This window comes from Sturnira hondurensis, unplaced genomic scaffold, assembly GCF_014824575.4.
Source record: "Sturnira hondurensis isolate 20B ecotype Veracruz unplaced genomic scaffold, ASM1482457v3 Scaffold0021632, whole genome shotgun sequence".
NCBI classification, from domain to species: Eukaryota; Metazoa; Chordata; class Mammalia; order Chiroptera; family Phyllostomidae; genus Sturnira; species Sturnira hondurensis.
In genome coordinates this window covers 4,194,039-4,215,863 of record NW_028094263.1, presented here as the reverse complement: position 1 = coordinate 4,215,863, position 21,825 = coordinate 4,194,039, and the positions used below count along the sequence as shown (strand labels likewise).

At 37.2% G+C, this 21,825-nt stretch overlaps 1 protein-coding gene across 2 annotated transcripts in view; it reads left to right on the top strand.

The window, feature by feature from the left end:
- Positions 1-6,158: 6,158 nt before the first annotated feature.
- FBXO47 (F-box protein 47) overlaps positions 6,159-21,825 on the top strand; it is a 28,851-nt gene continuing 13,184 nt past the window's right edge. For both annotated transcript variants that reach the window (XM_037033388.1, XM_037033387.1), the window contains exons 1-9: positions 6,159-6,341; positions 8,554-8,760; positions 9,162-9,332; positions 12,510-12,586; positions 14,857-14,934; positions 18,172-18,280; positions 19,712-19,888; positions 20,853-20,999; positions 21,658-21,800. In XM_037033388.1, coding sequence (XP_036889283.1) covers positions 8,580-8,760; positions 9,162-9,332; positions 12,510-12,586; positions 14,857-14,934; positions 18,172-18,280; positions 19,712-19,888; positions 20,853-20,999; positions 21,658-21,800 — 1,083 coding nt within the window. In that variant the 5' untranslated portion in view covers positions 6,159-6,341; positions 8,554-8,579. The remainder of the gene's footprint in view (positions 6,342-8,553; positions 8,761-9,161; positions 9,333-12,509; positions 12,587-14,856; positions 14,935-18,171; positions 18,281-19,711; positions 19,889-20,852; positions 21,000-21,657; positions 21,801-21,825) is intronic.

Genomic DNA, 21,825 nt, shown 5'->3' with positions numbered 1-21,825 from the left:
TTTGTACCTAAGTCATAGGTATATAAGTTTTACTATTATTTTACCTTTTAATATTAGTCATTTAAAATAGTTTCCCCCCTCTCTTACACTAAATAAATAAAATCTTTTTAAAAATGTTTAAAATGGTGTTTCATGTGCAGTTGGCAACTACAAAAAAATGGTTAATACAAAATTCCAGATAACACTCATCTCTGGGCTGAAGAAAAGAGAAAGGTACTCAAATGGGTCTCTACATAATGTTCTTCCTTGGCCTGGTAATAGCTTTGTGAGCATTCATTTTACTGTTGTTTTTAAAAACTAGACATATGTTCGAGTTATTTTCATGGATGGTGCTGTGTGCATGCTATATTTGTCAACATTTTAAGCACACATATACATACAGGTATTAGGACTATAAACATACATGGTAAAACTATAATGAAGAACAAGGGAATTTCTGAACACAAATTCCGAATAATTATTACCTCTGAAGGAAGAGGGAAGGAAGAGGATCCCGGAGAGGGCCCTGGGGGAACTTCAGAGGTCGTGATGATGGGTTTTTTCCTTCTAAAACTGAGTGCTGCATATATATGGGAGTCCATTACCACATGGTCCTTTATTTCTGGCATGGACTTTGCAAATATTCTTTTTATTTATTCCATATTTAATAAATGTAAGTTAAGCCCTGGCTGGTGTGGCTCAGTGGATTGAGTGCCAGCTTGCAAATCAAAAGGTCACTGGTTGGATTCCCAGTCAGGGCACACTCCTGGGTTGCTGGGCCAGGTCCCCAGTGGGGGACACACGAGAGGCAACCACACATTGATATTTCTCTCCCTTCCCCTCCCTAATAATAAATAAATAAAATATTTTAAAAAATAAATGTAAGTCAAAAGAAAACTCTAACAATATACTTTTTAAAGTGTTGGCTGTATTTGTAAATCTGGCACAGTGTCAAACACTGAGGACAGCTACTTAATTAGACTCAGCTAGGATGCTTCTTTCCTGATACCTCGTGGCCACAGTGGTCTGAAAAGGTACTTGTGACGTGATGAACAGACAACTTTAGTGCATGATAAACCGCAGCTCTCCTTTATGCAAGTGAACAAAAAGAGAACGTGCCCTCCTTTGGGGTCTATTAAGGTGCTGCTGCAGCTCCTCCAGTTCCTTACAGGGTAGAAACTGGGCCACTGTGTCCTCTGGCTGCGCTCAGCCCATTAGCTCCCTTTGCCTTTTTCTGACACCGATTCAGGAATAATACAGAAAATACAACCAAATAAATGATCCTGTCGTATTTGACAAAGGAAACATTTTTCTAGGATAAAGTACGAAGCAACTCTACTGTTAGAACAGAAAGTGAACAGAGCTTATCACGGGGGATCAGAGGGCTAATTAGCAGAGCCCTCAGTTCAAAGGACCTCAAATTTAGATCCTTGGCCTCATCTCCAAATGAAAAATCACTAGCAAAGACCATAAACAAGACTCAGCGAAGACATCTGCTCTGCAGCTTTAAGCACGTGTCCCAATACCAGACCACACTTTGTATTGCCCTGAAAGTTAATATTTGTTATAAGTCCTATCATTATTTGTGACCAGCGATTATATTGCAGTGTATTCCTTAGTTTGGCATTCTAATGTTTTAAGTATAAATATTTAAAAATGTATCACTAATTTTATAACACTGCTTTGATGTTTCCTCATTCTGTAAAAAATCGGGAACTTTTAAAAACTTAGGTTGCCAGATTTAGCAAAGAAAAATGGAGGACACCTATTTAAATTTTAATTTCAAACAAACAAGTAATTTTTTAGTGTATGTCTCTGCAAAATTTTGGACATACTTGCACTAAAAAAAAAAAGATGGGTTGTTTACTTGAAATGAAAATTTAAATGGGCGTCCTGTATTTGATTTGGTAGCTCTATTAACAGAAATAGCCAGCTTGTTCACCTCTGTGATGCCCCAGAGTGGGTGGAAAAAGGAAATGACACTTATCAAGTGTCTGCTGTGCATGAGACAAGAGCATGACAAATGTGGTACCATTTATGCCTAGCAGCAAACCTATGGAGTATATATTATCACTGCACTTGACAGTGAACACAAAGCTTGAGTAATATATTCAAGGTGCTTGCTTCCCCGAACTTGAACCTTTTTTTTTGCCAGCAGCGAAAGCTTTCAGATGGCCTCTTTAAAATAAAGGTTTTAGTAAAAATAGGGGAAGAGTTCTGGAAATATTTCAAAGGCTATTCTATCATAACAATGTTTTATACCAAATATTATATTTAATATCTAAATAAATGTTTGCTTCGAGTGTAATGTGATTGTAAGTGAAGTTTGCATAACCAGACACGTTTCAAAGAATTTATTTCAGTCAAGAGATTTGCATGAGGAAGTTTGGGTAATCTCTTCAGATTGACAGTTTCTTCATCTGCAAACCGAGGGTGTTCTGGGACAGCTGAAGTGCTTTTCAGATCTCTCTGGTTAAGGGTTTCCACATCTCGAGAGAGAAAACATATTTAATGTTATACAGCTCTCTGCCGCCACCTGCTGGAAGAATCACAGCACCTATTTCTGCTTGACAAGGGTTCTTTCAGTAACCACAGTCAATCCCCTTCATCCTTAGGTTTGTTTGCTTAGTAATTCCGGTCTATTAAGGACAATTATAGTTTTCGGAGTTTTCCCAGTTTCAGTGTTTTCAATTTGTAAAGAATCCCAAATGAGTCAAGCCTCAACTTTGACTCTCTGGAAATTAATTTCTTCACAGTTTACCCCACAGGGGAGTATTAGTCATACTGGTCCCGTGGTTTGTAGTCACTGTCCTGCCAAGCCTTCCGGTACAGAATTTGCTTTCATTGCTGTTAGGGCCATGTTCATGAGGTCTGATAAGAAGTATTTAATAGAACAACAAAAGACTTTTTTCTTAAAGTATTTTTTGAAGATTTCTGCAACATTTCATTTTTGTGTTTTGAGAAGACAAGGATACAGTGCCTGTCTACTTTCACACAGATATGCACGACCTGGTAGGCATGCACATATTTTTTTTAAAACCTGACTGCTTTATATCTAGAAATTCTAGATTTTTTTGAAGGTTTTACTTACTTTTATTTTTCGAGAGAGGAGAAGGGGAAGAGAAAGAGAGGAAAAGATAAACCAATGTGTCGTTGCCTCTTGTGCACCCCTACTCAGGACCTGGCCTGCTAACCAGACACGTGCCCTGGCTGGGAATCGAACCAGCAACTCTTTGGTTTGCAGGCCAGCACTCAACCCACTGAGCCAGGGCAGAAATTCTAGATTTTTAATTAGAAAAAAAATTCCTAAATTAAAGGCTAAGTGCTGGCCTTAATTTTTTTACATATTGACTTTATTTTTTAGAGCAGTTTTAGGTTCACAGCAAAATTGAGTGGATGGTACAGAGATTTTTTGCTCCCTGCCCCCACACATGCACAACTTCCCCCCCATCATACATACCCCACAGAGTGGTACATTTGTTAAAATTGATGTGTATAAACACATCATTGGCTCCTTGAGTCTGTAGTTTACATTAGGGTTCACTTTTGGTGTTGTACATTCTATGGGTTTTGACAAATGTGTAATGAGATACATCCAGCATTATAGTATCATGCAGAATTGTTTCACTGCCCTAAAAATCCTCTGTGTTCTGTCTATTCATTCCTCCCTCTTCCGAAGCCCCTGGCAACCACTGGTCTTTCTACTGTCTCCATAGTCTTGCCTCTTTCACATGTCATGTAGTTGGAATTATAACCGTATGTAGCCTTCTCAGATTGGCTTCTTTCACTTAGGAATACGCATTCCTAAGTGAATGCAGTGAATTAAAAATTCCTCCATGTCTTTTCATGGCTTAATAGTTCATTTCTTGTTAGCGCTGAATAAAATTCATCTGGATGTACCACAGTTTATTAATCTAATCACTTACTGGCAGACATCTTGGTTGCTTCCGAGTTTTGGCAATTGTGAATAAAGCTGATATAAACATCCCTGTGCAGGTAATTGTGTGGACATTAGTTTTCAACTCCTTTGGGTAAATGTTTTGTGAGAAATCTCCAAACTGTCTTCCAAAGTGCCTGTACTATTTTGCATTTTCACTGGCAGTGAGTGACAGTTTCTATCGTTCCACATCCTCACCAGCATTTGGTATTATCAGTGTTTTGGATTTTGGCCCTTCTAATAGGTGTGTAATGAGCTCATTGTTGTTTAAATTTGCAATTCCCTGATGACATATTATGTGGAGCATCTTTTCATATGCTTATTTGCCATCTGTGTATCCCTTTTGGTGAGGTATCTGTTCAGATCTTTTGCTCATTGTTTGTTCATTTTCTTAGAGTTGAGTTTTAAGAGTTCTTTGTATAGTTTAAATTAAAGCTCTTTATCAGATGTTTCTGGCAAGTATTTGCTCCCAGTCTGTAGCTCATTTGTCTTAATTTTAAAAACAATTAAAACCATTTTCCAGAGTTCCCATCATAATGCTAAGAGTGAAGCCCAAATGATTCCATCATAAAATATGAAATACGGGATTAAATTTATTGCTAGTTGGGGTTGAGCTGGCTTTAGAGGGTGGAAGCCAAAGGCCATTTCCTTTGTATCTGAATCCATACTACCTCAGGGTTTTCTCGTAGAGCTGCCTGGAGCTCGATACCATCTAAGGGTCCATAAAATCAGAATCTCAAACCATTCTGAACACTAATCTTGGGGGAGGGCTTCTCTTGAAAAAAGATTGTGAAAGGAGGTAATACCACTCACAGCTGTGCTATTCCCTCCTTCTGCTTCATCATATCCCAACAGAGCTATGAACTGGCTTAAACATTTGAGTCCATTTATTTATTACCATCTTTCAGTTTACGATGATACTCATTTTAAAATATCCAGCCCTGGCTGGTGTGGCCAAGTGGACTGAGTGCTGGCCTGCAAATCAAAAGGTCACCAGTTCAATTCCCAGTCAGGGCACATGCCTGGGTTGCAGGCCAGGTCCCCAGTAGGGGGCGTGCAAGAAGCAACCACACATTGATGTTTCTCTCCTTCTCTTTCTCCCTCCCTTTCTCCCTCCCTTTTCCTCTCTCTAAAAGTAAATAAAATCTTAAATAAAATAAAGAGTACTATGTGGGTACGTGGCATTTTGTTGAATAGAATATGAAGTGAGTCCCTAAAAGCATTAGTATATAGAGCCTACAGGGCTTCTAAAACGCCCCTCTTTAGGCTGTCTGTACCTACCTCTCCATGGTCTCCATGCTGCCACTCTCCTACTTGCTTCCTAAACCCAGCCAGCCAGCCTTGCAAATTCCTTGTCTGTACATACCGAAATCTTTCCCACTGTTCCCTTCCCCTGCTCCCCAATCCTTATCCTGGCGGGCTCCTTCCCATCTATTAGTTTTCAGATTAAATGCAACCTCTTCAGAGGGACCTTCCAGACCTGTGTATTTAAAGTAGGCACAGGTGCCCACCTGTGCCTGTTTTTTTCTGATTTTTCTGTTACCTCATTTCCTCCATAGCATCGCTCTCTATCGGTAGTTTATTCTGCTTTCTTGCCCACTAAAATATCAAACTCCATTAAGGCAGGAAACTTTGTGTGTCCTGTTCTCTGTTGTGGCCTTAGGACCTACCCCAGGGACTGGCGCAGAGCAGGCTTCAGTAACTAGCTACTGAATGAGTGAATAAATTAATGAGAATTTAATGTTCAAGGGAGGAGGGCCAACCGAGAAAGATTTGTCTTGGACTCCATCTTGCGAGGCTGGAGGCCCTCAACTTTCTTTAGTTCCAGGCACCCAGATAGGTTTCAAAGGGAACCTGTGGAGGTTGTTTTCCAACAGAAGTTTGATGAAACCTCTTGTAATTTATCCTATTGGGGAGGGGGAATAAAAAACAGACTCTAAACTAGGTTAATGAAAACAGGAAGTGGCTCAGAGCAGATGTTATATCTTGCTGGATTGGGGCTCTTCCTTTGCACCCGCCCCTCCCCCAGATTCTCGTGGCTCCACCCCTTCCTGTCTTCGGCTGGGAGCAAAGAACGGCTTTCGGCTCGGGGCTCCAAGATCTCCTCGTTGTTAATTATTCCGGACGTAGGAGGGCGCTAGGGGAGCCGGCGCTTCTTATTATTCATGAGGGGGCGGGGCCTCCCTCCCGCTGGGGCTCCTGGGAGGATTCGAAAAGCTTCTCGAGGCCTCTGGGGCTCCTGGGAGGCTGGAGCGCCGCTCCGGAGCGGAGCGGAGGCGGACTTTCTCTCTCTCTCTCCCCGGAGGGAAACTCTTGAGGAGACTTTTTTGTTTTGTGAACATTGAGAAACTGGAGGATGGTGGGGCACAACGACTAGCGCCCATCTTCCTGTGATCCTTTAGCCGGAAAACTGTCAAAATCTGTGGTAAAAAGAGATTCGTTTCCCCAACTTCTGATGGAGTGACGGGGTGAGACGTGCAGCCCAGGGTGGTCTGAGGCTCCTACCGGCCGCTCTCCCTGCCCTGCCCTCCCTAGGTTGCCTCTTCGGAGGTGTTTCGGGCTGACACCCGAGCAGGCGGGGTGGGTCGCCTCAAGAGGGTTTTTCTTAAAAGTTCAGACAAAATCGAAATCCCGGTGAGCTGCTGGCGGACGGTTTTTTCCGGGAAGGGGGTACGAGTCCACCCCAGGGGGCGCTCGAAGTCTTTCCCAAAAGCCCGAAGTGCGTGGGCGGGACCCGGGGCTCGAAGACCCCGTAATGCCGCGATTTGGGGCGGTGACGACCGTTCTCCAGAGGGTGAGAGGGAACCAGTAATTTGGGCTTACACCTTTACATTTCCCCCAAGAAGTCTGCCAGCTTTCCAAAAACGTTCGGGTCTGAGAGGAACATGTAAAATCGTGGAAAGAGGCTTTCTTTAGAAGAACGTGGGTTTTGTGTGTTGACCTCTCGGAGCTTTGAATTCTGTGTGTTTTTCCACCGGTCGCCACGCTGGAGGCCCCTGGGCAGCAGGGCCCGCGGGGCCCCGAAGAGCCCGCAAGGTCCTCAGAGAAGCGAGTCCTGGGCCCGCTTTGTGTTTGCTCACAAGGCTAATGCTGTAAAATGCCTACTGGGAGCCTTGGGTGGCGGGGGACCCAACGACTTTGTGGATTTGATAAATTAAGGTTCTTCCATTGGTTGGAATCATATGCAGCCCTGAAAAATACATGACTTGAAGAAGCGTGCCTGTTAGCAGTGAAAGGGATTTCAGTTGTGGCTATAATTGAAAAAAGTTACAAAATACACTGGGCAGGGATCCCCCCCACTCCCCCACCCTTTTTTTGTTGTTAAAAAGAGATATAAGCATGAAATTCTGGCATACTCTAAACCAAAGTGTTTACAGGCAAATTTAATCTTTGTTTTGTTTTTGCTGTACTTTGTAAGCATTTTGACAAGGCACTTGTGTAAGTTCAAGAATTATTGTTAAAGTGTCTGGTCATTTAAATGGCCGTTGAATGCTGAAGCAAAGTGCCTTGGTGTGCATGGTCTTAGAGGATGCTTTTCACTCTGCACCAAATGGCTGGGCCCTGTGTTTAAGTGTGTAACTGATTTTATGTTGACATGAGTTGATATGTAACCTTTTAGGGTAAATACGTAACAATGTGGTTTTAGCAATTTCCTGACAAAAGGAGAAAATGCATTTTGGTCAGATACACTTGTAACTCGGAGATGAAACAACTCAGTTGTTACTTCGTAAAGGAGGAGCTTCAGCCGGGACTCGAGGTTACCCACGCACGCTCGTGCATTACGTGTATGTTGCACGTGCACATACATTGCATTTGCCTGAGCACGTGCACATACAAGGTCAGACAGTGTTTTCTGGGTTGGGGCCATAGTGACAATGTCACTGTGTGTGACGAACAGGGTTTTTTGTTGTTGTTGTTGTTGTTTTTTAGTTTAGTATGAGCAAATTTTCAGTGACTTTAGTCATTTTCTCTAGGAAATGTTCATTTCGAAATCAAGTTATGGAAGCCCTTCCTGAGACATATCAGTAACTATTATCAACCAAAGGTGAAACTGAGGGAAATGTATTGTTTATTTATTTACTCGACTCTTACTGATTTGATAAGTCTTTCATTTCACTGCATGAAGCCGCTAAAATGAAAGTCTCTATTTTTTATCCTTTTGTTTTTATTGTTTCTGACAAAAGATGTCAGAGTTAGTTTTAGGGAAATAGAAAAACATTACTACAAAATTTTAAAGCTACATTGAATGTGTTGAAACTGTTATATTGGTTTCTTTTGTAAAATTTTTTCTATATGTAAAAATTTTGCATAATTCTTTTCTTAGAATGTATTTTACCCAAATACATTCCCATTTTCTACTAAAACTCTTAATCTATCTAGAAATATTTGGCTAAGAAGGAAAATATTTTTAAATATTTCATATCACGCTGAGATTCATAATAGATTCTACCAATGGGAACTCCATAAATTGGACACCATATTAAAAGTTTTGTAAATATAGAGCGACAACTATTTCCCATGAAAATATCAACCTCTTCATTAAAAACAAACAACAACAAAAAAAACCCTCTCTTCATCACTATAATATCCTTTTTTTCTTCTTTTTTTGTCTCTTGTACTTTTGTTTTTCTAACCAGGATAAATTCACAAGATAAGAAGAAGGATGGCATCTAGAATAAATACCAGTTTCACTTTGATCCCCAACCAGAAATACCGACGTAGTCATCGTCGGCCCAGCTGTGTTTCCAGCGCCCTTTCCTCAGGTTCCGAGCCCTTGTCAATGCTTGGAGATTTTAGAGCCTTGCCATTGGAAGTATTTCAAATAATCTTAAGATATTTGTCAGGTGAGGTTTGGGGACTATGAGCAGGCTACGTAGACACTCAAATATTCTTATTTTTCCCAAGAACTAGTTTGTCATCTTTGCCCCCGCTAGAATTAATAGTGTTCATGTTAAGTTTATTTTGTAAAGCTTTACTGTTGTTAGGTGAGGGTACAATGGAAAAGGAGAATACTCAAACTCTTTAAGCACGCTTCTCATTACAGTGACATGGTAGTATGACTGTTACATCCCAAAGTATTTCTAATTTATTGAGCACTGGATTTAAAACAATTTTCGATTTCCCTCTTTATTTTTACTATTCTTTAATGTTATTCGTGAGCTAACATAAGTTTTTACATTGTACTAACAGTGACGTTCTTGTATTTAAGCCATTCACACACATGTATGTATTTTTCCTTTGGTAGTGAAGGATATCAGCATACTAAGCATGGTGTCCAAAACATTCAGCCAGCACATTATTAATTACATCTCAACCGCGTCAGGAAGCAAAAGGCTTTTACTACAGGACTTTCATAACCTTGAGCTGCCTGGCGAGAGACAGGACTCTGCTATACTGGAACACTACAGATCTCTAGGTAATTTGTGTAGTAAGAATTGTAAGGAGTAAAGAACCATACTTAATTAAGGGGATTTTATCATACAATTCTGTAAGATTCATGGGAAATAGAGTATTTTCTAATATGTGCCTATTTCTATGGTGCTTTTGCTCTTCAGTGTGAGGACTTTCCCTTAACATTTCCTTACACTTAAGTTCAAAGATGAGAGGATGCAATTTAATGTAAAAAGTGTGAGCCCTTGTGATGGTTTGTGGATACAGTGTCACCTATGCATATTTTCTAGGTGGTTTACCAGCTTAGGAAATTGATGTATTTTCTATGGATCTGTTGAATTTTATCTTTTTTTAAAGATTTTATTTATTCATTTTTAGAGAGAGAATGAGAGGGAGAGGATCATCAATGTGTGGTTGCCTCTCGTGCGCCCTGTTCCAGGGACCTGGCCTGCAACCCAGGCATGTGCCCTCACTGGGAATTGAATTGGTGACCCGTTGGTTCGCAGTCGGAGTTCAATCCACTGGGCTACACCAGCCAGGGCCTGAGATTTATCTTGATACCTCTTTTCCCTTTCAACCATAATCTGGGCCTTAACACAGAACTTTAAACACATTATTGTGGAAGATCATTTCTTCTCTTATCAGAAACAGTGTTTTTTAAAGCACTGTATACGTTTACTAACAAATCATCATGTTGTGATTAAATTAACCTTATCAAAGGAAATTTCTAAGATCTTTTTCCCTTGATTTGTATTCATCTTCCACCCATTTTATTGATTTTATTCTCTCTAAGAGTGCTGAAATAAAATTCTAATTTTGACTTGACTAATGACACCAATTAAATTAGAAGTCACCTTAAATTAAACAAAACATTACAATCAAACCAAATATCAAAGTGATGTTGAGATTTAAATTAAAATATACCAAAGTTAACTAATTTTTGTCTTTTAGTAGCCAAAGAGTGCCTAGTTTTAAGATAATAAAGTAAGACAATATGTGTAAATGAGTAAATACAATGTGTAAATATAAGAAATATATAGTAAAGTAAGACATAAAATAAAATATAAAGTAAGACAATGTGTAAATATATAGAACTGCATTGACAAGGATATTTTGTAAGACTAAATTAAAGGTATATAATTTGATTATAATGTTATTGGCTTCAGTATTGAGTTAGGCTTAGGAAAGTCTGTAACAGAATATGCAATTACTTTTTGCTACTTGTTACTGTAAATAGTTTTTGCAAACATCATTAGGTGCAGAGGAAATGGTAGTTGATTGGGTAAAAGTGCTTATTCTTTGTTTTTGTTATTTTTAAGATTTTATTTATTTATTTTTAGAGGGGAAGGGAAGGAGAGAGGGAGAGAAATGTCAATGTGTGGTTGCCTCTCATGCATCTCCTACTGGGAACTGGCCTTGCAACCCAGGCATGTGCCCTGACTGGGAATCGAACCGCAGTTGTTTGGTTCCCAGGCCCACGCTCAATCCACTGAGCTAAATCAGCCAGGGCTATTCTTTAGTTTTGATCTGAAAAAATTTTCTCTCCCTGACCAAGTCTCAATTGCTTAAACAAACAAAAAAGCCTTAAGACAATTATATGGATAAATCAGTTAAAAGTACAAATGTGTATTGATCTTAATAGCTAGCTTTTTAAAACAGATTTATTCATGCAATGATTTCAACCTTACATTTAATTTTGATGCAGACACCTGGCTTATGACTGATTCTTTTGGTAAATGTTTGATGTATTTACCATTTTCTCCTGTTGCTATTCCTGTCTGATCTGTTCTTATTTTCAGACATTAAAATAACATTTTCAGAATTCTGCTCTTTGAATATTATAAATTTTAATTTCCTCCTTCACACAAAAACAGAGCAGATGGCTAGTGTGGAAAGAACATTACATCTGACTCTATTTTAGTAAAAAGAAATTAAAGAAGTTCGTCTCTAAAGGGTATCGCAGAGCACCTGTGTTTAAGAAAAAAGTCAGTCAGTATTGGTTTTTATGTTAAATTGCTACCCTTAAAAATAGGAGTTTTACATTAGAAAAGGCAACCAACATACAATTATAGCTTACAGTTAGTTCCCCAGCTATGACATGCCATGGGACTGGATGCCAAAGCACGAAAGGAAAAGAACTCGGCCTAAACGCTGAACACTGAAAATGTCTTTTTATGTACAAGAATAGGGAGGGTTTATGTTTAAGACTTAATTCTGGTCATGGGTTACCCAAACGTAACAACTTCTAAAAATAAATTAGACTCCCATATGTTCTACAGAAATATATAAAGTAATATTTATATTATGTTAAAAAGTAAATGCAGAGAAGATGAAAACTGAAGAAAGTAATGATATGCAGGTATATATGTTCCTGCCGTATATCTTACTTGTAATTTGAGGACATTTGCCCTCATAGGAATGTTAACAAAGTATTGCCATTTTAGGAAAACAGACCGTTTAAAGTTGAGGAAATAAATTATTCACTTCCTGTCACTGTAGTTGAAATTACATATCTCACTGGGAAATGGAAGGGATTTTGTTTCTTTTTTAAATGTCTGAACACAAAATTCTATACATTCTTATCATGCAAGCTCCATAAAAGGATGTATTTGTAGAGAGAAATAGATAATTAATCCAAACTGGACATTTTCTGTGAGCAAAAATGACTTAAGATCTCTGGAATTTTAAAGATTTGTAACTTAAAATGTTTTTTATTTTCTGAAAAGAATACAAAATCTCTTTTCCTGTTCTTCCTATGTCTTACATTAACATTTCAAAACATTTTTCTTTGTGGACATGAGAATAATTTCAAGAGATACTGAAATATGTTTTCAATGGAATAAAGACAATATAAAATTTCCCTAGTGTATTTAATGTCTTGTTATTGAATCTTTTAAAATCTAAATAATTTAAAACTTTTCCATATCTGTCCTATAGTATCAATTTCACAATATCTTATAAAATTTTGTGCCAGTGCCTCTCAGGTAAACATCAAAACCACTTGGTCATCAACATATAAATGTTTTACACCCCTCCTCCCGAACTTTCTCTTACAAACCACATCAGCTCACAGTCCACTCACTACAGCATACCGTACTTGACTTTCAGGAAACATTATGCTGTGCTTTATAGATACTTTTTCATTGTTTGCACTGTCACCTTTTTTCATGTTGTTTTGTTTTGTTTTGTTTTACTTTCTCAGGTTTACTTTTTAAAAGATGTACATTGCTGCTACCCACAAAGGAAAGGCTAAAGTACATCCACAAGATACTCGCAGAAGTAAGATCATACTTCTTTTTTTTTAATTTATTCATTTTCAGAAACATTGATATGATGTTTCACTTATTTATGCATTCCTTGGTTAATTCTTTTTTTTGGTGGTTTATTTTTTATTTTTTTAATCTTAATTGTTGTTCATGGACAGTTTTCTGTCCCTTGGTTGATTCTTGTATGTGCCCTGAGGATTGAACCTGCAACTTTGACATACTTTTGAATTAGTTCACAATCTTGATTTCCAGTGAAGATATTTTATCATTGTTTTATACTTATTTAAAATCGATCCTTAATTAGTAGGACTTCATGAATTATTATTAAATTGATCAATGATAATTTAATATTTTACCAAGTACTCAAAGATTATAAAACACCAAAATGTGGTATAGTAGTCCTTTACTTATTATAAAATAATTTTATATATAACTAAGTACAGTAAATCGTTTAAGTTTATTAGGTTTATTTGATTATAAAAGTATTTTTACCCCACATGGGAATCATGAGGATGTTTTAAAGTAGTGATTTAGATGTTTTATTAAAATGAAATAATTTCTTTAAAAAATGAAATAATTTCTGAATGTTAAAATCTTACTGTTTAAATATACAAAAACATCAGAAAGTATTTTAATATATAAAATGGTAATGTTTTGTGATAATTTATGACTTGGATATGTATATCAATGTGTTGGGCATAATGTCTATGGAAAAAATGAGTTTTACTGTACAAACTCAAATATACATGTAGTGCTGATGGCTCAGTTCTACAATCAGTAGTATGCAAACTATTTCTGAAGCACTGCCTTTTTTCATCTCAATATTTGCATTGAATTCAGATCTATATTCTTGCAGCAGCTTCCCAGATGATCTCTATGCCATCCAATTTCTTCTGACCCCAACACATTCTGCACACTGAACCCAAGTTATTCTTCCTACAGCATCACTTGCTTAAAAATTTTTCAGTGGCTACTCAATTCAGCAAGACAAATTCCAAAGTCCATAGCTGGTATTTAAGGTTCTCCCTAACAATGCAACTATACTTCCTATTTCTTTAAACCTAGTTAAGTTAGTTGTATCTTTCTTCCCAAATAAACTGTTTTATTCCTACTCCGATACAGTGTTGCCCTTATTTGTTTCCCTCACCAATCCTTTCCATTTGTTATATTTGAATGCTACTTTAAGACATTGCTTGTTTCACATCCTTCATAAGCTTTTAAAATCATTCCCAAATTTATCATTTCCATGCTTTTATAGTGTCTGGTATCATATTTTTCAGTCATTTTATCATTTATACATATTCTAACCTGAATTATCAAAATAACTTCACATGTGTGTATCTTATTCTCCTAAATAAATTGTGAGCTCCTTGCCCTGGCTGGTGTGGCTTGGTGGATTGAGCACCAGCCTGTGAACAGAAGGGTCACCAGTTTGATTTCCATTCAGGACACATGCCTGGGTTGTGGGTCTGGTCCCTGGTGGTGGGTGTGCAAGAGGAAACCATACATTGATGTTTCTCTCCCTCTCTTTATCTTCCCATGTGTCTAAAAATAAATAAATAAAATCTTAAAAATAAAATAAAATAGTCCTGGCTACAATAGCTCAGGGGATTGAGCATGGGCTCCGAACCAAAGGGTTGCCAGTTTCAATTCCCAGTCAGGGCACCTGCCTGGGTTGCAGGACAGGTCCTCAGTGGGGGCCACGTGAGAGGCAACCACACATTGATATTTCTCTTTCTCTCTTTCTTCCTCCTTTCCCCTCTCTAAAAATAAATTAATTTTAAAAAATAATAAAATAAAATAAATTGTGAGCTCCTTAAAGGCAGTCTTTGTTTTTTATTTCTTTCTTTTTAATAAAGATTTTATGTTATTGCTTCTCAGCCTTTTGGCTAAGATCAAATATAAAGATTTTATTTATTCTCAGAGAGAGGGTAAGGGAGGGAGAAAGAGAAGGAGAGAAACATCCGTGAGTGAGAAAAATAATGACTGGTTCCCTTTCGCACGTCCCTAACTGGGGACCTATCCTGCAACCCAGGCATGTGCTCTGACTGGGAATCCAACAGGAGACTCTTTCACTGCGCACTCACTCCACTCGGTAACACTGGTCAGGGCCTGCTTTTTGTCTTTTGTAATCCCTACCTATATACCAATGCTAATCAGTTATTTAACATCTCAGTTACTTTCATTTAAGACTGAAAAAATGCTTACATAGTTCCATTAAGTTTGTCAAATCGTTTTACAGTTCCACTGAAAAGGATGAATTAGTGGTTGTTCTCTTTACAGGTCTCCTGTTTTAAATTCAGTGGCTGTGCAGCTCCTATGCAATGTTTAGGATTATCATGTTATGGCATGTTTCTACAGGTACATTTTTTATTAAAGGTTTTATTTATTTAGTTTTAGACAGAGGGGAAGGGAGGGAGAAAGAGAAGGAGAGAAACATCAATGTGTGGTTGCCTTTCATGTGTCCCCTACTGGGGACCTGGCCTGCAACCCAGGCATCTGCCCTGACTGGGAATCAAACTGGCGACTCTTTGGTTCACAAGCTGGTGCTCAATCCACTGAGCCACACCAGCCAGGGCATGTACATTTTTTTAATGAAAGAAGAAAAGGAATATTTTTGAACTGTTGACAAGAGAGCATGTAATGTATTATTCCATGGGTTAAAAAAAGTAATAATAATCTAAAAAAACAATAAAATTGTAAAGATTTGAGCATGTGTTAATCTAATAATGTTTGCTACCTCAGATTTTCTTCTTGGATTTCTCACTGGTAAGAAATGTTACATAGTTCTTTACCAAAGTCCTCAAAGTTTCTAGCTACTATTTTAAAGACTAGAAATAGTGTGAGGTGAGGAGTGTATGTGTGTGTGTATGTGTATAATGAATTTTAAGTCTTGGGCTATTTATTTAAGATGTGACTTTTTAAAAAATATTTATTTATTTTTAGAGGGGACGGGAAGGAGATAGAGAGGGAGAGAAACATCAATGTGTGGTTGCCTCTCATGTGTCCCCCACTGGGGACCTGGCCTGCAACCCAGGCATGTGCCCTGACTGGGAATCGAACCAGCAACCCTTTACTTCACAGGCCCGCACTCAATCCACTGAGCTGCACCNAGGGAGAAAGAGAAGGAGAGAAACATCAATGTGTGGTTGCCTTTCATGTGTCCCCTACTGGGGACCTGGCCTGCAACCCAGGCATCTGCCCTGACTGGGAATCAAACTGGCGACTCTTTGGTTCACAAGCTGGTGCTCAATCCACTGAGCCACACCAGCCAGGGCATGTACATTTTTTTAATGAAAGAAGAAAAGGAATATTTTTGAACTGTTGACAAGAGAGCATGTAATGTATTATTCCATGGGTTAAAAAAAGTAATAATAATCTAAAAAAACAATAAAATTGTAAAGATTTGAGCATGTGTTAATCTAATAATGTTTGCTACCTCAGATTTTCTTCTTGGATTTCTCACTGGTAAGAAATGTTACATAGTTCTTTACCAAAGTCCTCAAAGTTTCTAGCTACTATTTTAAAGACTAGAAATAGTGTGAGGTGAGGAGTGTATGTGTGTGTGTGTATGTGTATAATGAATTTTAAGTCTTGGGCTATTTATTTAAGATGTGACTTTTAAAAAAATATTTATTTATTTTTAGAGAGAGGGGATGGGAAGGAGATAGAGAGGGAGAGAAACATCAATGTGTGGTTGCCTCTCATGTGTCCCCCACTGGGGACCTGGCCTGCAACCCAGGCATGTGCCCTGACTGGGAATCGAACTGGCAACCCTTTACTTCACAGGCCCGCACTCAATCCACTGAGCTGCACCAGCGAGGACAAGATGTGACTTTAGAAATCAACTGTATAAAAAAATTGTAACCATGGGAGGTGATAGATGTAACTAACCTTATTATGGTAGTTAATTTGCAATATGTATGATATAAAACTGCTACATTGTATACATTTCATTTATACAATGTTATACATCAGTGATAATAGAACTACAAAAAAAAGAAAAAATCAGCTGTATAATTTTAAGAACATTTTTGACTAGCCTTTACTATAAATAAAGAAGATAATAATATCATAATTTAATGTTATTCAATATTAATAATGTATCATTAATATACTATTCTAAGCAATGTACTAGCTTATTTAAAACTTACAACAATGTTATCAGGTCTACAATAGTCTTACAGTAATCTTACTTATATCCCAGCCTACCAGCCTGTCCCAAAGAAATGAAAAAATCTGTCTTAGACAGATAATTGAACACATGTATTTATGTAAATTTCAAAAGGTACAAAATGATATAAAGTGAAAAGTAAGTCTCCCTCCAAAGCCTTGTCCAGTGAGTATCCTTCAGCAGAATTAACTAATGTTATCAGTTTCTTGTATATCCTTCCAGAGATAATAAGATTAATTTTTATACTGCTAAAAGCCAGGTCAACTATTTTAAGAAAAATTTACGTGATTGATCAAGTTTTTCAAAATCTAATTACAGTTGACCCTTGAACAACACAGAGGTTAGAGGTGCCTACGTGCAGTCAAAAATCTATGTATAGCTTTTGACTCCCTCCAAATTTAAGTTGTTTCTTGGTATTCAAGGGAACTAGCTCCTGGACTCCACATGGGTTCCAAAATCCATGGATGCTCAAGTCCCCTATTTAAAATGGTTTAGATCAATGCATACAGTCAGCTCTCCACGTCTGTGTCCTCCCAACTTTGCACTGAAAACAGTGCACAAGGTGTGACTCCATGGACTGAGCGCCGGCCTATGAACGCGAAAGTCTCTGGTTTGATTCTGAGGCAGGGCCAGGTCCCCAGTTGGGGGCGTGCTAGAGGCAACCTATTGAAGTATCTCTCACATATCTATGTTTCTCTTTTCTCTCCTCCTCTCTCTAAAAATAAATAAGTAAAATCATTTAAAAAGAGAAAAAGATCCTTTCTTTTTTCAAGAATCTTTTCTTTTTTCAAGTGCACATATTTGTTGAAAAAAAAATCTGCATGAAGGTGGACCTGAGCACTTCAAACCTGTGTTGTTCAGGGTCAATTGAATAATGATGCACCATTGGAATTTCCTTCTCATATGTGTTTAAGTGTGTTTAATTTGGGTTTACTAAAAAAGAATTATTAAATTTTGTTCTAATGAAATTTTTCTGTTCACATCCAAATGTCATAAATGCTTAAAAATTGTCATATTAAATGAAATCTTTATCATTTGTAAGCAATATCATAAATGATAGCTAGAGGGGGTCAGCAGGGTTCGACTTTCACCTAAAAGTGAGCCACAGTGTGCTTCTGGGTCAGATGTCTAGAGCTGCATTCTAAGATTTGTTATTTTCTTCATACTGTCAGAGTTCAGGATTTAGTAGCATTGGAAGTTCTCTGAAGACATACTCCTTAAAAAAAGAAATTAAATTTGAAGCATTTCTATATTTTGTTTATGTAAAATTTCTTATTAATTTCAACAGTTCCATAGTGGATAAAAATTACACACCACCTGGGTCATGTACTATAACAGTTATGTGTTCATAAAGCAGTAGTGACTTATGCTTTGATTTGATGGTCTGAACATCTGCACTGTTCCCTTTATTTTACTATCCTCAGATCTTAACAGCAGGTTGGGATGAACTGGAGTGTCATCGTGTTTTTAACTTCTTATGCGAGCTGACCAGCCTCTCCCGCAAGGTGCAGACCACTGTCTTCAGCAAACCAGGTAAAGAACTACAATTCAGAAATAACATTATACAGAAAATTAAAATAAAAAAATCACTGTTCAAAAATGTATTTAAAATAAATGGTGTCATTCATTTATAGTAAAAGAACAAAGAAATGTAAGGGAATGATAAACGCCAAATTGGATAAGGAGGCTCAAATAGCATGTAATTAGAGAAAGAGAAGTACTCAGAGGACTTCAACTGTACTAATAATATTTTGTTCCTTAAGATGGTGGAAAATACAAAGTTGTTCATGATAGTATTCTTAAAACCTTTGTATATGCTTAAAATATTTCATATTTTAAAAATTATGGGACCCTACAAGCCAGCAGTTTCACTCTGTAAAACTCCCACGGTTTGCATGAGGAGACATGTATAAGAACGAGGAGTGCAGCATGTAACCGTGAAAAGCAAAACAATCTAATGGCCCATTGTCAGGAGGATGGGTAAATGAACTGTGGCATATTCATATAATTAAAACCCTCAGTAGTTAAAGCTGATGAACTAAGAGCCAAGTGTGTTAATATAGGTAAATCTCAAAATGTAATTTGAGAGAAAAGGCTACGAAGTGATACTTCCACTTTAGAAAACAGTCTGGCAACTTCTTCAAATGACTAAATATAGAGTTAACATATGACCCATCAATTTCATGCCTATGTATATCCTCAAGAGAAATAAAAACACATGTCCACCCAGAAGCTTGTACATGAATGTTAATAGTATCATTATTAAGAATAGCTGAAAGGTAGAAACAACCCACCTGTCCATCAGTGGGTGAATGGATAAGCAAAATGTGGTGTATCTACAATGGAATATTATTTAGCCCTAAAAATGAATGAAGTACTGATACATGCCAGTATGGAGATGAACCTTGAAAACATTATGCTAAGGGAAAGGAGCCAGTCACAAAAGGCCACATACTCTATGATTCATTCATATAAAACTCCAGAGCAGGGAAATCTGTAGAGACTGAAAGTATATTATGGGTTGCTTAGGGCTGGGGATGACCGAGAATGGAGGAATAGGGGGGTGGTAGCTGAAAGAGCAGGATTTCTCTTTGAGGTGAACAAATGTTCTAAAACTTACTTGGTGATGGCTGCACATATCTTGTGAATATACTAAAAACCTTTGAATTGTACACTTTAAAATTTTTTTAATTTAATTATTATCCAAGTGATAGTTTTCTATCTTTTACTTCCTTCCCAACCCACCCTGAATTGTACACTTTAAATGGGCAGATTGAATGATATGTAAATTATATCTCAATAAAGCTGTTTAAAAATAATTTCTTGATAATCTAAAACTTTTACAGAGGAAAATGAAGTAATGCTTTCAATACAAAGCATATTAATGAAGTATGTCTTTGACCTGTCTACTATACACATCACCCTTTCCAGGAAGAATGATTTACAAGTCTCTTGTCTTCATAGGAAATGCCCGAAAACTGGAGTTAAGGATCAGACTGTTCTGTAGGAATGTTCTGCTTGATCATTGGACACAAAGAAGCGATTCTGCTTTTTGGCTGACATGTATATTAAAGCCATGGCCAATGGTGAATCAGGCAAGATTGCTGTATATCATCTTTGGACCAATATCTCCTCAAGATGGTGAGCATCTATTTTTTAGCAACATATGTTAAAAACTGGTTGATTACTTTTACTTTAGGAAGCCTATTTTTTGTACCTGCTAAGTTTCATCATTCCTAATGCCTAAACTGTTTCCCAATTTCATAGATTTATACTACATTAATTTGTGCATAACTTAAGCTTCAAGACAGAAATTGTTCCCTGAAGGCCATTACCAAGTATATTCCTGTAATGTCTGGCTTACCTAAAATAGTTACTTTTCATTTTTAAGCATTATCTTAATTCAAGATTGTATTTGCTGCTGGAGGGGACCAATAGTTCCCCAAGCAGATACACAAAACAGATACTATGTGCCAGTAAATTAAAGTAGTAATTGGAATTGATGTTTTGCTTAATTTGGGGTGTGTAATATGATTTTTGTGCAGTTTTTTGCATGAATTTTAGATGAATGTTAAAATTAGCATGCAGTTCTTTAGTTCTCATTGCCTCATATCAGCAGGTAACCAGTTTAAAGTATGTTGAATAGCAGCAAGAAGCCAATCTGTGATTAAATTTTGTTGTGTAGTTCACAAAGAGAATTGATTGTAGGTAAATAATCAAAAATTGACTGGATTACTCTGTTTTGGTATAAATGTTTGAAAGATCCTCAAATACAGCATGTTTCTTTTTCAGGCTTTATTTTATTTCAGTAAGATTACATTAACTATTTATTCCAGTTTCTGTTTTAGGGATAACATTATCTTTGAACTAGAAGCTGTGCTTAGTGAAACTACCTTTTCTTCATTTAGCTATTGTTGCTGTGCATCATATCAGTCAGGCATTCAAATTATATTGTTATTAAAATTGACTTTCATTATGAAAGTAGCATATATAAGTAATGAATTCCAGTATGCAATCCAATATCCTTTTTAAACAATCCATGACGTCTTTATCACAAATCCAACTATCCTGTCAGCACCTAATTTTTGTTTCAATTATTGTTCAGGACAAGTGGTTTGGCAGAAAATGATAGAAGAACCTACAGATGAATCTAGTCTGAAAGGTTTGGCTGATGCCATTAACTTGCTACACAACACAGGCATCAAAGAGTGGACAGCAGATGATGTTATCAGTCTTATAGATGAACTCTCAGGTGCGGTAATATATTCATCTCACAGAGTAACAGAAATTTGTTATTAGAGTACAGTTATAAAATTAGAAGGGTAATTCTACAGGTAACAAAATGACTTGTGTATTTGAAATCATTAAGTGCCCTAAAATATTTAAAGAATTGGCATGTTTGAAGAGAATGCATATAATTAACTTACTCTCCTTCAATTATGAATGTTATAAATGTATATTTATTACTATTATTATTTGAAAGCTTCATAATTATTCTCATTTTATAAGTTCTCAGAAACACTCTCCTGGGTTGTGTAAGAAGAAACCCTTTCCTAAGGGTACGGCAGAGGTGAAACGATTTTTCCCATTTATGCATAACCCTTGAGATTCTGAAGTTTTCAAGATTTCTTTCTTTTCATAGGATTAGGACACCTTGCTCTTTGGCCTCTGTGTAGGAAAAATGCTTTGACTGTTTCACTGGTACGTCTGTGAGACGCCCCGTGACACAGCAGTGATCTCCGTCTCCAGTTAAACGCTGTCACTGAAAAACTAAAGCATTTTTTCTGAGCTCTTCCCTTGATGCTAATTGTATTTCCAATGAAATGATGTAACAGTGCTTATAATTGATGATGTTTACTCAAGCTATTGTGCAATTTCTCATTAAATAATTGTTCTTCCTCTAATAAAAGTGGTTCCTCGTGAGTGGCTTCTAGAAAATAATGCACGTCTCCTAATCCTGTGTGGGAACGACATCTGTTTCACTTTCATGGCTAGTAAAGCTGTGAATGGACGGACCGTTGAACTGGCGAGACTGATAGTCTTTTTGGCTTTGGTAAGTGAAAAATGAGTTTTTCTCT